The 16,264-nt window shown below is 58.0% G+C and overlaps 1 protein-coding gene across 3 annotated transcripts in view; it reads right to left on the minus strand.

Moving 5' to 3' along the window:
- Nucleotides 1-16,264, minus strand: part of CRAMP1 (cramped chromatin regulator homolog 1) — a 57,229-nt gene that overhangs the window by 26,401 nt on the left and 14,564 nt on the right. For 2 of the 3 annotated variants that reach the window (XM_023246402.2, XM_045047868.1), the window contains 3 exons: nucleotides 12,120-12,273; nucleotides 7,422-7,505; nucleotides 4,523-4,571 (listed from right to left, as the gene is read on the minus strand). In XM_023246402.2, the coding sequence (XP_023102170.2) occupies nucleotides 4,523-4,571; nucleotides 7,422-7,505; nucleotides 12,120-12,273 (287 nt within the window). Of the gene's footprint in view, nucleotides 1-1,884; nucleotides 4,492-4,522; nucleotides 4,572-7,421; nucleotides 7,506-12,119; nucleotides 12,274-16,264 lie in introns of those variants that run through there. The other variant, XM_023246403.2, reaches the window with a different exon arrangement.

Below are 16,264 nucleotides of genomic sequence, written 5' to 3' on the forward strand. Positions count from 1 at the left end.
AGGGTACGGAGCTGTCTGCCATACCTCTGTTCCAACCTTTCCGATGTTTAAACTTTTTCACAATAAACTGCCTGGAAGGCCAAGAGAGTGACCGTCTTGCTTCTTAGACACAGGCGAGTTTGGTGTGCGACACTCGTCTGTCCAAGCAAACAAAGCAGCTGGCAGCACCTGGCGTCGATGTACTTCTCCGCCTGGGATCTGCCGGGGGGCGGGGGGGCAGGGAGGGGCGCCCGGGGAACCCCGACGGACCGGTAAAGGGCCTGACAGGTGAACACCTGCAGCGCTGGATGGAGTGCCGTGCTGACCAGTCACACGCGAAAGATGCGTCACATCCAGACTTACAGGGCTAGGGAGGGGCGTCCCAGTTCGCAGCTGAGGGACGAGCAAGAGCCTGTCACCGAGGGCACGGAGGGAGCGTCCCAGATGGGGCAGCAGGAGGAAACGGCAGTCAGAAACCCGAATCCCAGTGAGGCGTGCAGCCTGCCACCCACAGCTGCGTTCCGGTGACTCTCCCGAGCACCGCCCTACCCCCAGCCACAGCCGCGGTGATGGGGCCAGGAGGAAGAAGGAAGAAGGAAGCAGGAGCCAGGGTACCACGCCCTGTGCTGAACCTGCCGCAGCCCAGGGCCTCACGAGCTCTGCACCAGAGCTGGCTCCTACCCGTCCCGGAGGGAGACCAGCACTGGGGGGTCTCCCTCACCCCACAGCCCTCCAGGGGCTCCTAGACGGTCCTACCACCAGGCAGTGACAGCACCCACGCACGATGAGGCCCAGTCAAGGCTGAAGCCACAGATGTTACATTTTCGCTGCCAGAAATACAGACAAATACGTTTTATAAACATAGCTCCACAGAACAAATGTGATATAACAATTTAAAGCTAATAAAAAAGAACACCTTTCCCCAACATGGAACTTTTCTCTCCTAAATAGACAAAGACACTATTATTAAAGACTCAAATAACAAAAGACACGTATCAAGTCAAGAACGAGGACGCCCCACTGTGTGGGTGGCCCAGCTGGTTAAGTGTCCGACTTTGGCTCAGGTCATGATCTCACAGCTCCTGACTTCAAGCCCCAGGATGGGCTCTGTACTGACAGCTCAGAGCCTGGAGCCTGTTTTGGATTCTGTGTCTCCCTCTCTCTGCGCCCCTCCTATGCTCATGCTCTCTCTCTCAAAAACAAACCCTGAGGGGCGCCTGGGTGGCTCAGTCAGTTAGGCGGCCGACTTCGGCTCAGGTCATGATCTCACAGTCCGTGAGTTCGAGCCCCGTGTCGGGCTCTGTGCTGACAGCTCAGAGCCTGGAGCCTGTTTCAGATTCTATGTCTCCTTCTTTCTCTGACCCTCCCCTGTTCATGCTGTCTCTCTCTCTCTGTCTCAAAAATAAATAAATGTTAAAAAAAAAACCAAAAAAAAAAAAACAAACCTTGAAAAAAAAAAAAAAAAGAACAGGGGTACAAAGAGAACCCCAGTGTGAGGTGGGAGCCCCGCATTGAGCCACCTCACCATAGGCACGCACACACCCCGCCTCACTTCCAGAAAAAGAACAGAGGCCCCTATGTCCCGTCCAGGAACTGGTCTTCTCTGTGATGCCCTTTTGCTAGCGAGAGCCAATCTGAGATGTTACAAGCGTGGCTTGCCCATTGATCTGACCGCTCTCTAGGAGTGGGGTGGGGTCAGAGGGCATACGCACCGAGCTCCCGCTGTTTGCAAACACCCACTGTGGACGGCCGAAGCTAACGCCTCTCCATTCACGCCTACCACTGTGACTGTCTGTCTGCCTTCCTTCTTCTCCTGAGCAGAGGGGGGTGGTACAAGGCATCTAGGGAGGCGGGCGTTAAACATTGACCCCCTTCCAGATCTGGGTGGGGTCATCACGCACTCACAGGGCTGTGCAGGAAGGAGGCTCCGAGGGCATCCCTGCAGCGGTCCCCTGGCAGCACGGCTCAGGGAGGGAAGTTGCTGCCGGACTCTGGCTGCAGCCCCACACCTGTGGATTCAGAGAGTTCACACTGGAAGGTAGACACCCTCTCACGCCCTCAACGTGACCTGCTACTGTCAGCTTTGACCTTGTTCTCGGGGTGAGGTCGTGTCCCATCTGGCTCCTTCCCGCCTCCCCGCGCGCAGCCCACACCCGAGGGGGAAGGAGCCACGCTCCCCTCCCAGCAGGCGGAGGTTCTACACAAATTACGTGGAACCTTGCATGGGAAGTTCATCCCTTGTCCCCCACAGAGTCACCCAATCACCGATGGCATTGGTCCAGACTCGTGCGTGTTTAATATTTACGGGTCATAACCCAACTGTAAACATTCAAAGCAAACAGGAATCCTTGCTTGTCCAGAATAATCCTGACCATCACGTTACCTCTGGGCTTTACTGTGATGGTTCCTCACTGAGACCGAGGGCACCCGGTGCCATGTCTGAGGTTACCTGGACCTTCGGACCCCCAGCTCAGGGCCTGGGGCTCTCCAATCTCTGGCAGCTCCTAAAAGTGATCATCTGGACACTTTCAAACTTATCAAAACATGCCTTCCTCACATCAGATCAACCATGAGGCATCAGGCCCGCGTGCCTTTCCAGAAGCCCAGGTGCCCACCCTCTCCCCGTGCGGGCCTTCCCAACAAGACCAAGACAGAGCCTAAGACAGAGCCAAACGAACTGGTTTTGCCATCAAGCTGGCCACACACGCCCTGAGCAGAAAGAACCAGGAAGAGTCTCGGCCAACGACTCGGGCGACTCAGGTACAAGGTCGAGTGAGAGCTCCCCCAAAATCGCATCCGGGGGCAGCACTCCGCCGCAGGGCAGCTCTCGCCCGCTGGGCAGACGGTAGCGTCAGAAACCACCTGGACCAAGGACTTCGCCTGCCATCCAAGGCTCCTTGGGTGCACACAAGCCGTTCAAAGAGCCTACAAACTCAGAAACTGTAGCAGGCGGCTGGCGGGGGAGGGGAGCCAAATGACTCACAAGGCCACAGCTGGTGGCCTCCAGGAGGCTCCCTCTGCCCAAAGACGAATTTTTAAGGTGACCCGCACTCCCCGGCACGGGGTGGGGCGGGGGGGGTGAGTCGGGGCTAGCCGGAGCAGCAGTGATACGCAAAGCCTAGTTACCATCGGGCCTGTGCACAGAAATAAGCCCCCAGAACTGAACAGGGGCACCTGTAACGGAAGACGCCGGGCTGGAGCCAGAGCAGAAGTCACACGGCTGGCCCCACCCGTCAGGGGCTCACACCTAAGGGATGGGCCTGCAGACCACCCGACAACACAATCAGGGAGAAAAGGGACCTGGGTGCGGTAAAGCCGTGACTGCAGAGGTGGCAGGGCCGACCAGCAGGGGGGACACCAGGTGAGTCCAGCTGAGACGGGGAGCAGGGATCTGGGGAGAGTACACGAGCTCGGGGCGGGGTGACAGACACGGCAGCCGGTGACGGGGGCCAGGCCGAGGGAGAAATGCACGCACACAGAAGCTGCAGACCGCCGAACGGGGGTGGTCAGGGCACCGGCTGGAGCAGCTATGAGAGGCCGAGGGGCCACACTGCCTCCACCTGACGGGAAAAGAGCAAGCGGTGGCCAGGGGAGACCTGAGAGTGCGGGGTTGGCGCCTTTCCCAGAAAGAACTCCCAGAGACTTCCAGCTGGGGCCCAGGAGACGTCTAGGACATGACGGGATTTATAAATCGAGGTACAGAATTGGGGACAAGTTAGATTTGGAATCCCTCACCCACAAACAGGGACAGAAGCCCCGGGGAGCACTAACACGGCCCACGGAGAGCACGCAGGGGCACAGAGCTCAGTACGCCCTTGGGATGGTCCCAGGAGGGGCGAAGGAGGAGAGAAGACCGGGCAGTTACAGGGCTGGAGAGCCGCGAGTCAGACACTTGGCTGGGGGCCGGGATCACCTAGCAAGGCTGACAGTGCAGGAGGGCTCCAAGGCCAACACCGGAGTCGGGGCCAGGGGGCAAAGCACACGGTGCCACTGGGACGATGGGAGATGGGGCACGTGGCAGGGGCCACGTGCCACCTCCGTGGCAGGAACGGCCTCTGCAGTTGGGCTAAGCAAACAGGAGAACCCCAAGCTCCCGGACGCCGTGAGGGTGAGGGCAGAACGCAGCAGCATCAGACCTGGCTTCGCCTCGTGGGGCCCAGAGCCCCAGCAGGTGCGGGAAGGGGCAGCACAGGAAAGGGACCGGGAGGGTGACAGGAAAGTGGGACAGGGCTTGCTCTGGTGAGAGGAGAAGGCACTCCCCAACACGAGGTGGGGAAGGGAACGTGAGGCGGGGAGGGCCGCGTGGACGCTGCCACCCCTGTGGGGGACCCGTGGGAAGAACGAGACAGGGAGCAGCCCAGGCCAAGTCTCCCTGCTCTCCCGGGGCTCTGAGAGGCTATCAGCTTGAACCCTGGGGAGGTCAGCACTTCAGGGACCTCGGCGAGCAAAGGGAAGAAAACCCCACGCATCTTCAGCTCTGCATCTCAGGGAAGGGCGCACGCGTCCACACAACAGCAACGCTCCCCAAGACGGGCCTACTCACCCCGCCTGGATGAGCTCGTTCAGCTTCGTGGCATTCTTGTCGTCCATACCTAAATGCAAAATAAATAAACGTGAGCATGGAGTAGTTCGGAGCAAACTGGGTAAACGGTCCCAGATTGTTAACTTCAAGTAGAAAGCAAACACACCAGTTCCTTTACAGAACATTCAGAGATTTCCAGAACACAACCCCTCCGGCAGCCGCGGCTCCTCCGGCAAAGCCGGTGCTGAAGGTGCCGTCCGCACCTGCACGGTCCTCCTTCCCTCGGGACTTTCTCAGGGGAAGCAAGCGCTGCCTGCCTCCTGCCCAGACCCCCGGCACGCTGCACCTCTCCTCATCCCTAGCCTCCGAGCTCAGAGACTTGCTTCTCAGGGCACCAGGCAGGCACACTTCTCCCCCTGGGCACGTGCCATCCTTGGGCCCGGTATCGTCGGTCGTGGATGCCTAGGTGCCCGGGGTGGACGAATGACAAACCGAGACCCTGTGCGTTCACTAGAGCAGACGCCACGTTCCTCTGCCCTCCCAGGGTTACTGCTGTCCTCAACAGAAGACACAGGGACAGAGAGCACGCGGAGGTAGTGGGGGTTTGAGGGTCATTGCAAAATTCTTTGGACTCTTCTGTACGTTTTGGGGAAACGAAATTAACAGGCCATAAACACACATCCAGGAGGAAAAGCGAGACAAGAACAAAATCCGTAGAGCGGCCAGAGAAATGTAGTGCATCCCCTCCAGAGGCGCGAGGACACAACGGTCAGCAGCCTCTCACCAGAAACAGCGCAGGCCAGAGACGGGGGAGTAACAGATTCAAAGTGAAAACAGGGAAAACTATCAAATCAGAACTCCACATCCGGCAAAGACACCTTTCGAGAACGAACACAACCTAAGGGCTCCTGGGTGGCTCAGTCGGTTAAGTGTCCATCTCCTGATTTCGGCTCAGGTCATGATCTCACGGTTCGTGGGCTCGAGCCCCAAGCTGGGCTGTGAGCTGACAGTGTGGAGCCTGCTTGGGATTCTCTCTTGCTCTCTCCCTCGCTCTCACTCTCAAAAATAAATGTTAAAAAAAGGTTAAGAAAAAGAAAAAGAAAACAACATAAAGCTTTACAGATGACTCACCACTGAAAGAATTCACAGCCACACACGACAACCGCGTGGCGAGAAAGACCAGCGCGAGCCCTGCAGACCGAAGGGAAATGGCGCAGAGGGAGCAGCTGCGGGGAAAGAGGCGCGGCAGGGGGAGGCAGGTGCGCAGCCAAGCAGCCGCCCTGCAAAGAAAAGCTGCCCAGACACACGGGTGTCTCCCGGGCCCCCCAACACCAGCCCCTGTCACAGAAAGCCCCCGTGTGAGACTCAGTCCTGGGGGCAAGAAAACCTGTCACTTAATGGCCAAGGAGCCTACGGTCACTCGTTTTCATCCAACTGGAGCGTCCTGAGCCCCAGGGACAACGCCCAGGACAGGAGCTGCCACGATGCTAGACACGTGCAGTGCATGTCCGAATCCCAGGAACACAGCAGAGACACCACGTCCGCTGCTTCAGGATTCGTGAGTCTGGAGAGCTCAGGGAGAAACAGGCGTGTCCACCGCTGGCATGCCCTGAGCACGCTTCGTGCACAGCCCAGAAGCGGCTCCCAACGAGCAGTCATGAGAGGCTGTGGCCTGGGGGTGCCCTGCACGAGGCAGTACCCCAAAGCCTGCCCTTCCCTGCAGACTCACAAAACGACACAACAGTGTCCCCGCAAATGGACCGGTCGGGGGAGTGTTGTGGGGGGTGGGGCGCTCAGGCAGGGCCTCATGGGGTGTGTGTAAGAGAGAACGTGCAAGTGTGACGTGCAACTGGGCTGGGAGGAACCGACGAGGCACCACCGGCAGGACGGGGTCAGCTGAGCTGCAGGGCGGCAGGAAGAGGGGCTGAGGTCCAAGTGCAGGGGATCCTGCGATAGCCAGGGAGGGTGACGGTAAGCCGCCTAAAGTTAGGGAGCAAGGCGCTGACAGATCAAGGCCAGCGTCACGCAAAGTCAGACTGGCTGAGACACGGGCATGGCAGGGACAAAGAAGGGGCCCCACACACCACCCACCAGAGGACACAGGCGGGGAGCCAGGCTGGCCTATGCGGAGCAATCCATAAACGCCCGTCCCCCCCTCCTCTGCTGCTTCCACGCCCCTGCCCCGCTGCCCCCTCTGAGCGGCCCCCTCGCACAGTCTCATGGGGCCTCGGGAGCGGCCCTGTGGGTGAGCGCTCTTCCCTCGTGCGACGGTGGCCAGGGGCACCTGCAGAGACCAGCGCGCCCCTCTCCTCGGAGGTCACACGGGGAGGCAGGGTCGGCCACGAGCTGCTCGGTGCCCCAGGAAGGCCAGAGCAGCCGATGTCTATCGGAAATCTGGGTGCAAGGAGACGAGCACCGAGACACCCGCGGAGGGACCTGGACCCTCCCAAGTACCAGTGTCTCAGGAGACCAAACGTGAGGTTGTTCTCGTCTACGGGCCCAAGGGGTGCCACAGGCTCAAGTGGGACCACGTCCCCAACTGGCGCCCGGACAGGTACGTTGGGTTTTCCGGGAAAACTGAACGCGGACAGGTACTAGGGAAGACGGCAGCACGTCGAGTGGTGACAGGAAGGCGGGCACGCATGACAACATGCCTGGGTCTAGGACGCCTGAGCGAGAGGGCGCGCACGTGTGGGGAGGGGTGCGCGGACGTGGCCAATGTCAACGGCACGCCGGCCTGAGGGAAAGTGAGGGTCTGTGGGGCCGTGGTGCTCGCCAGCGCACCGCACGTAAGACGTTTTCAAGAGTCAAGTCGGGGAAAGGAGAAGAGCCGTGGCAATAAAGACCCAACGGCGACGGTACGGCAGGCCCCGTGAGGAGCAGCCACACGTGCGGGGACCCCCTGGAGCCCCATACTCACAGCCCCCAACCTTCTTCCGCAGCTCGCCATAGCAGATCAGACCATACAGCTCCTGGGACGACTTCTTCAGCCCACGGGAGAACACTGAAAGACATAGGACGGACAGCGTTAGGGGGCGAAGACACACACGCCGGGGTCGGCCAGCTCGTGGCAGGGAGGGGTGTGCGGGACGTCGACTCCGGGGACACGGAGTGGCGAGCCCACGGGAACACAGGACCGCTTTTCAAATCTGCAACGTGAGAAGTTAAACAAGAAACCTGGGGAGGGGCTAGAAGATGAGCGATGTCCAGGCAGCGCAACGGCCCCCAGGAGGAGAAACCGGGAGGGGGATGTGGCCAGCTTCGGGGAGGCGGGAGGGAGGGGGGCAGGCGTGACCACTCAATCTGTCACGCATCTCTCTGCACACACACAGAATCCGTCCGAGCTCTGTGTGAGGCCGGCAGTCCCAGGACCGGAGAGGTGGGGTGTCGGACCATCTCTGACCGCTGACCAGCCCGCCCCGGGCCCCGGGCCACACGGAAGAGGAGCCACAGCCCCTACGATTACAAGTATTGACACCCAACTCCTGAGCAACAGACCCCCTTCATGGGGAAGCGATGCATCCGGGTCAGACGCCACACATCCCCGCCCGCACCCTAGGTCCTGGCCTCTGGTGTGAGCAGAAGGCTTCCAGAAGCTCCTGAAATGACTGAAGACAGACTCGGGACAGAACGTGTCCCTTTCACACACCTCTCTTTCCTGCTGAGTTGTTGCCTGGAGCCGTCCTGGACCCAGACAGCATGCAGGGACGGCAACGCAGAAGGAGGGCAGGCCCTAGGTCCCTGGCACCCGCCTGGACCGCCTATGCGCTGAGGTCTGAGACGCGAGAGAACCCTTCCATAGTACCCAAGTTCCACGGCAGCTGCAAGCGAACTGGGATACAACTTATCAGCCCAGCCCCAGCAGTCTGGTGGCACTTATGTCGCCTCACAGAGCCGTGACCGGTGCACCTGAGCCTCCACTGTCCTCACGACTGCTCTCTCCGGCCTCTCCTCGGAGACCCCTTTCCAAAGTCGCAACGTTCACCCACGTGTGATTAAACCACCAGGCAAGGAAAACTACGATATATTAGCAACTAGAAAATAAGACCTCGAACAAGCGATCTAAAACAAAAGCTCCAAACCTCGCACAGGCTGCGAGGAGCCGGGGACTGCTAACACCACCGGTCAACTGCTCCTCACGGTTCTCCTGACAAAGACGCAAGGTCTCGTTGGATTCCCACAGGAGATCGCTACTAAGGATGCTTTAGGGTCCGCTGGGCAGAGGACGAACAAGCACGGGTCGTACCGACAACAGAACGGTGACAGCCATACAAGGGAACGAGGCTCTAATGCCCGCAGTGACGTGAATGCACAAAGAAGACGCGATGCTCGGTGTGAGAGGTCACACGCAGAAGGCCACACGCCGTTTGGTACCGTCTGTGTGAAGCGTCCAGAGCAGCGAATCTACGGCTGCAGCGGCTGAGGACGGGTAGGCGGCTGGGCAGCGCCGAGCCCTGAACTAATGCCCGTGCGCCACGAAGGGGCGGCCGGCTGCCTCCAAAGTGCACCAACGTGCTCGCTGGGATCGGCCAGAAACCCAGGCGGAGCCGCCAGCTCAACAGAAAGAAGGCTCTTCTCGTGGGCCACTATACTGAGACGCCAAGAAGCACACAGGTCAGGTAAAGGACAGCGGGGACGTGGGCCACACCGTACAGAAGAGACACGTGCTGGGTCTGAGCCCGCAGGGCCTGCTGTGGAACCGACATGAGGTGCAGGGGTGGGACCCGAGAGCGGTGGCTCGTCCACCCCTCGGCCCAGTCGGGGAAAGAACCGAAGAGGAGTCGCACCTGCCGGGACCAGGGGGGTTCAGGAGGCCATCCAGGAGGAGGAGGCGATAAAAACACAGAAAATCGACCCTAAGTGCCTCTGAAATCCAACCAAGAAAAAACCCCTGTGCATGGTACTGCATCTGCCCTGGGGACCCGAGTGTCCCCAAAACAGTGGCCACCCTGCCCACAGTGTGGTCGGCATGAAAGACAGTGTGCCCGCCAGCGGCCCCGGAGTCACCTCCTCCCTCTCACCCCGCAGCTTTCTCACATGAAGAGAGCTTTCCGGGACCAGCCCCTGGGGCAGAGCCCTCTCTCGTGGATGACTGAAAGCCGCTAGAGAACAGGATGTGCGACAAAAAAAAGTATAAAAAAAACACACACAAAGAGCCAAAGAACTATGACTGTGCCTGCGGCCGCCGGCACAAAAACATCTGTGAAGATGATGGATGTTGTCGAGTCTCGGACTCGACAGGACCTGGACCGGTGGTGATGTTTTCAAATCAATTAGAGATCCGAGCAGCGCTCTCAGGCAGGGGTGAGCACAGCCAGCAAACACACGGACGCCGTGGGGACAACCTGGTCAACGATGACACGTGGCTGACTGGCCACCACGCACCCAGGCCAGCAGACGATCTTCCGTGACTGGTCACGTGGACACCGAAAGCAAATGAAGAAAACGGTATCGGCAAAAGGGCTGCCGACTCTGACCGGGTGGTCCCCATCCACGGAAGGGGCAGGCCGCTAGGAGGTGCCGGACCCACCCATCGCTCTGTGATCTGCTCCGCCCCGAGGCGCCAGCGGAAGGCGCTCCAGCAGTGAGAAATGACGGCGCTTGCTGGCCGGACAGCAGCTCAGCATGGCCAACCCCTGGGCACAATCGTGCACTGCACACGGGGCCTTGGCGGGAAGGCAGACGTGCCGCGAGGTGGACGAGACACTCAAGATGAGACGCAGCTCGTTTCACCTGTCGTGTGAATTTACCCGAAGAAAGGATTTCTGGAGGAGACTGCCGTGTGGACAAGGACGCCGCGTTACTTAAAAACACGAGAAGTGAGGTGCCGGTCTGAAAGGAAACATTTGCGGTAACGCCGACTCAAGGAAACGAGGCTGAACAGAAAGCACACGGAGAAATTCCACAGTGGCGGGAGAAGGTGGCCTGCAAGCCGACGCACAAAGGAGGGAGGGTGAGCCACTGTGCTGAGAACACGGCGGGGGCGTCTGGGGAGAGGGCGCTGGCTTGGCCGTGGGGCTCGGCTCCCCCGCTTACCGTCAGGAAAGGATCTCCGTGTCCGAACCCGGGTTTTCTCGTGTGCCCTCGGGGTGGCGTGCTCAGCGAGCACAGAGCGGGCCAGCCCGCAGACCACAGGGGGCAGGGAAGGATCCGGGCCCGGCAGACGCGGCCCCGCCGTGGATCTGGCGACGCGAGGGGCAGACTAGGAAGGGCAGGACCAGACGGGGAGAAGAGCGATGCTCTAGAACAGGACCAAAGGGGACCAGGCGGTGGGGACAGACCCCAGAAGCTCTGAGGTATGACCAGCAGGACTCTGACTGGCGGGTCACAGATGTCCACAAAGATTCAAAGGGAAGAAACGGCAAGGGACGGTGTCAGGTGATAACCGTGACCATCTAGAGCTTAGGCGCCCCCTCCCCAAGGGCTCCCAGACAGGCCAGTGGCAGCGAGAAAGGATTCCTCTAGGACAGTGGTCGCCAAATGCAGGACAAATACAGCCCACGGCCTCTTTTTGTGAAGGAAGAATTTGGGGAACACGGCAATACACACGTGCGTACATCTGGTCTACAAATGAGCTAAGGCGGCAGAACGTGGCAGTTTTGTTAAAGACGGTAAACCCCGAAGCCCCAAATATTTACCATCCGGCCCTTGACACAAAGGCACACCCCCTTGAATCGTGCTCTCTGAGCCTTTCTAAGGTCAGAGGAGGAACCCCAGGTGCCAGGGGGAGCCAGGGAAGAGGGGCTGATGGGTCACCCTGGGTGGTGCTGGCTCCCGCGTGACTAAAATACACCCCAATGTGCTGAGGGAACGGCCCACAGGCGGGGCCCAGGCGGCAACACGGGAGTCCCCAGGGGCTGACACAAAGGGCTCACGGCAAAGGCTCAAAGGGGGGATGACCACTGCCATCTCGGTCGTCCCACGTGAGGATTCGTATTGTTTACACAGAAGGGTCAGAAATGAACGGAGTCGATAGAAGCAAACATCTGGAAGGACGGAGCTACAAGAGCGGTTGTGGAAGTGAAGACCAGTGTCGAGAAGGGTGGAATCAATGATCAAGTGCTGGCGTGACCCGTGGGGACAGAGGGGCTGGTCAGAATGGCTGCTCCCAGAGGGACGTGAGACCTGCACTGGAGAATGACCCGGGTGGGTGAACTGAAGACACGGCTACCCAAGCCTGGCCTCAAACCCAGACGTGAGCCTCAGGAGAGCTAGCCCTCCACCCCGGCCCTGCCCAACCCCCGCCCCGAGGAGCCACCATCGGGGAGAGAAGGGTGGGCGTTGGCTGTGTGTGTGCGTGGGGGGGGGGGGGGGGGGGGGGGGGAGTCCGATTCTGGCCTGCGCACCTGTGGCCGCCTCTCCTCATCCACTGTGGTGACCTCCCCTCCCAGTGGGGGACGCAGGCCCAGAGCACTAGGAATGCATTCAGCTCAACGGCCGGCGGTCACCAGAGGTACCAGCAGCCGGAGGACCGCGAGGCACGGGAGCCCTGGCAGCAGGGCCGGGTGAGAACCACGCCGCGGTGTGTCTGATGGGTTTGCCGGAAACCAGCTCCGACCGGGAGCCGGCCGCGCCTCCCACCTGCCATCTACCGCGAGCCAAGCCTCGGCACACTCACCGTTATCGAAGTCAATGTACTTGGTGATCTTGTGCCACGTGCGGTAGTAGAAGTGGCGGACCTGCTCTTTGTTCTTCACCATGCTCGCGGGCTTCCCTTTCTTCTTGTACTTGAGGGCGATGTTGTTCTGGATGGCTTCAAAGTCTTTCCCATGCTGGAAAATTAAGCGCACGTTAAAGGCACAGAGCTTACAACAAGGCAGGCTTCCGTACCGCACAGACGCTTTCCGGGAAAGGAGAAAGCCGAACGGACTGTGCAGCGGTCAAGCACGTGTCCTTCACGGCATCAGCTTCAACCTCGCCTCTCCAGAACCTCAGGGGTTTTTTTGTTTTTTGTTTTTCTGAAACCCCAAAGACGTGCGTGAAGACTGAGGTTTTAACTGGAATAATGGATAAGGCAGCAATAGAAACTCAGGGATAAAACCGTCATAGCACGGGAGACCAAAGAGTAGGACCCCAGAGCAGGAGGACACAATGCTCATGGCTCAGATGAAAAGGTTAATGCCCAGAGTCCCCTAGAGACCATGAAAGAAGACAGCACCATGAAGACAATTGTGCGAACACAGAACAGAAAGACGAAGGAGCTCAGAGTGTTGTATACCTGACCTCTTAAAACAATACAACCATCCAGAAACATCCTCACTGCTCTGGTCAAACAAAATGCATCCTATACTCAAATACGGGCCGCAAATATAAACACTTAGAGAACCACAGAATATGCTCTGAATACACCTATGGGCCATCCTTCCTTCAACATCTTCATGCAAAAGCTGAGAATTTCTGAGAATTTCAGACTGGAACTGATGCTCCAGAGAACACCGTCACCACCAGCACTGTTCCGGAGCTGCAGATGCCATCGAAGCTGAGGCAGTGAGGAGTCCTGGGGAGGGCCCAGAGATGACAGCATGCCAGCAGCACTGTGCACCCCCAGCACCCATATCTTGGTTTCTAAATCCCACTTCCCGAGAGGAACCAGGGCCTCTTGGAGAGATGGGAGCAGGGAAAGTACCAGTGAGGCTGGAATATCTTGCTGTGCACGGATGCAAGTGCCGATGGCATCACAGGAGCTTGGGAGAAGAACACAGGAGGCAACCTGAAGAGGCTCCCAGTGGACAAATCTGCCACAATCTGGGCAACAAAACCATCAATGGTGTGAATAGACTGTGACCCAAAGACTAGCCTACATATCCCTGAATCCACATATAAAGGAATTACTGAATTCTCACCTAAATACGGGAGACGAAAGAACTTTTTCTTGAATGAGATTTCCAACTAATAAGTGTAGGAATAATGAAGTCAGAAAATCGTGACGGACAAACACTGTAACAATGGTTATTTCAGATAAGAAGTGGCAATAGTGGCTAAAGTTAGTGGGGAAAAAATGAAAACCGGGGTATTTATTTACGTAGCCTCAAAGTAAAAAAAAAAAAAAAAAAAAAAGACTAGGCAGCACAGGACCTGGCAGGTGCCACCTGAATGCAGTCACCAGGGGTCACACCACGAGGACGGGACAGAACACCTCACACATTCCGGACAGGATGCACCCAGGACAGCCCACACTCCCATGGCTTCCTTGACAAAAGTGCAAAGTGTGTTTAATCATAAGGAAAGCTCAGAGAAGCCCAGAGCTAGGGGCATTCCACAACCTAACAGACCACAAGTCTTCAAAGGGTCCAGGTCTCGAGAGCCAGAAGGAGGTCCCCAATGGGGTGCTCAGGAGTCATGTCCACTAAATGCAACGTGAGACCCTGATCCAGAACGGACATCAGTGGGAACACCAGCTAAACCCAGTAACACCTGTGGGTCAGTAAATGCTACGGTCCCACATCGAATCTCATCATGCTGGCCCCACTGAGGTTACGTGCACATCGGGAAAGGTATATGGAATTCTCTGTCCTCTTTCTGCAAGTTTTTCCTCCAAGTCTGAAATTCAAAGTTAAAGGGTGCCTGGGTGGCTCAGTCTGGTTAAGCGTCTGATCTCGCAGTCCATGAGTTCAAGCCCTGCGTCAGGCTCTGTGCTGACAGCTCAGAGCCTGGAGCCTGCTTCGAATTCTGTGTCTCTCTCTCTCTGCACCTCCCCGACTCGCACTCTGTCTCTCTCAGATATAAACGTGGAAAAAAAAATTTTTTTTAATGTAAAGTTAAGAGGCATCGGGGTAGCTTAGCTGGTTAAGAATCTTACTCGTGATTTTGGCTCAGGTCATGATCTCACAGTTCGTGGGATGGGGCCCCGTGTTGGGCTCTGTGCTGACATCATGGAGCCTGCTTGGGATTCTCTCTCTCCCTCTGCCCTCTGCCCATCCCCTGCTTGCTTTCCTCTCTCACTCTAAGTAATAAGCATTTGTTTTTTAAATGAAAAATGAAAGTTTGAAAAAGAACTTGTTCATTGTTTAAAAAAACAGCTTGGGCACCTGTATGGCTAAGTTAGTTCAGTGACCCACTTTGGCTCAGGTCATGATCTCACAGTTTGAGTTCGAGCCCTGCGTCAGGCTCTGTACTGACAGCTCAGAGCCTGGAGCCGACTTTGGATTCTGTGTCTCCCTCTCTCTGCCCCTCCCCTGCTCATGCTCTGTCTCTCTCTCTCTCACTCTCTCAAAACTAAACATTGAAAAATTTGAAAACACACACACACACACACACACACACACACACACACAATGGCAGGTAAAACACGAAAAGGCGTCTTCGATGCCCTCCTCTGGGCGCCCCGCTCCCCGCGGCCCCCCCCCCCCCCACAGCCCTTGATGAGAACCACAATGGAACGCGTGCAGACAGCCTCTCCATCTCTCGGCTTCGCTGCACGGCGGGAACCAAACCCACGAGGCACACGCTCTGAGTGGGCTGGAACCAGAATCTGGGTTTGGTGATTCCCCATCCCGTGTTCTAAGACGACGCTGCCTTCCGAGTTCCTGGGGTGCCTGCCAGCATGGACTTGCAACTTTTCAAGCTCCTGTTACACTCCCTAATCAGATCGGCCCTTCGGGGCGGCTTTTTCGCACCCTGGCACCGCTCCCGCGCTCTGTCCCGCAGGGGCCTATACCCACAAGCTACCCGGGGAGAACTAAGCACGGGAGCCTGGCCACTGAGGCGGAAGTCACAAACGTGAAAAGGGAAAACGGGAAGTCGGCAACAGGCTTTGTGAAGAACCAACCAACACCGAGCGGGTAATGATGTCAAGGATGACAACAGTGACGTCAGCTCCCTGACAGGGGCCACGGCCCACACCCGTTGCCACAGGAAGAGTCTGGGACAGGCCTGGCCCGTCTGCGTCCCTCCCGGAACCGTCCCAAGTTTAGTGGGCGGCGAGGGTGGCACTCCTGCCTCTGGGAAGTGTCTGAAACAGGAGACAGCACAGAAATGTCACTTCCCACACACACAGGGTGACAGAGGCTCTGTGCCATCACTAGAGTCCTGCACGGGTCGGGCTTGAGACTGCCCCTCCCCGTTCCTCTCGGTCATGACAGCTGCTCAGTCCCTTGTGTCTCTCTGTGCCGAGCTGGGTCTGTGTCGCTGGAAGCACAGCTGAGTCCCACGTGTGCGTGGAAAAGGCAGGAATGACTGACACACACCACAGGGGCCCCCGCGCCCCTCAGTCCAAGCCGTTCTGTCACCCCCCCAACCCCAGCTCGTCAGCCCTACATCAAGGCCTCGCCAGGGTCCTGCCGAGCCCACGTCAGACACACAGCTCAGTGGTAAAGCACACACTCGTCCTCTCTCTCTCATGCACAAACACACACGATACGTGGGACACCCAGTCTCAGCTGTGGAAAGCATGAAGTGACCAGAAGTGTCAACTATTATGGTTAATCCAGGATTTCAGGAGATCTCAAACACCTCGCTGGCGGAAAACGTACAACCAGAAAGCTGGCCCAGCGACAAGGGACTGAACTAATTCATCCAAAGACAGGCGGGGCGGGTCACTGCCAGGGAACCCTCCCCGCACTTTTTAACAGACGAGCATATCTTCCGCCCTCGTTCTGCACCCTGGCAGCCAGACCCCCACAGAGCTGCACCCCCCGCCACCCCCCGGGAAGGAGGGGCCACACCAAAGCAGCTAAGGTTTCAGGTGAGGGTCAGCTACACATTCAAGGCCAGTCCTCAGCCCTCTGGTCTTCTACGCCTAACACACAACTTCAGGGAGGCCTA

This window comes from Felis catus, chromosome E3 (genome assembly GCF_018350175.1).
Source record: "Felis catus isolate Fca126 chromosome E3, F.catus_Fca126_mat1.0, whole genome shotgun sequence".
NCBI classification, from domain to species: domain Eukaryota; kingdom Metazoa; phylum Chordata; class Mammalia; order Carnivora; family Felidae; genus Felis; species Felis catus.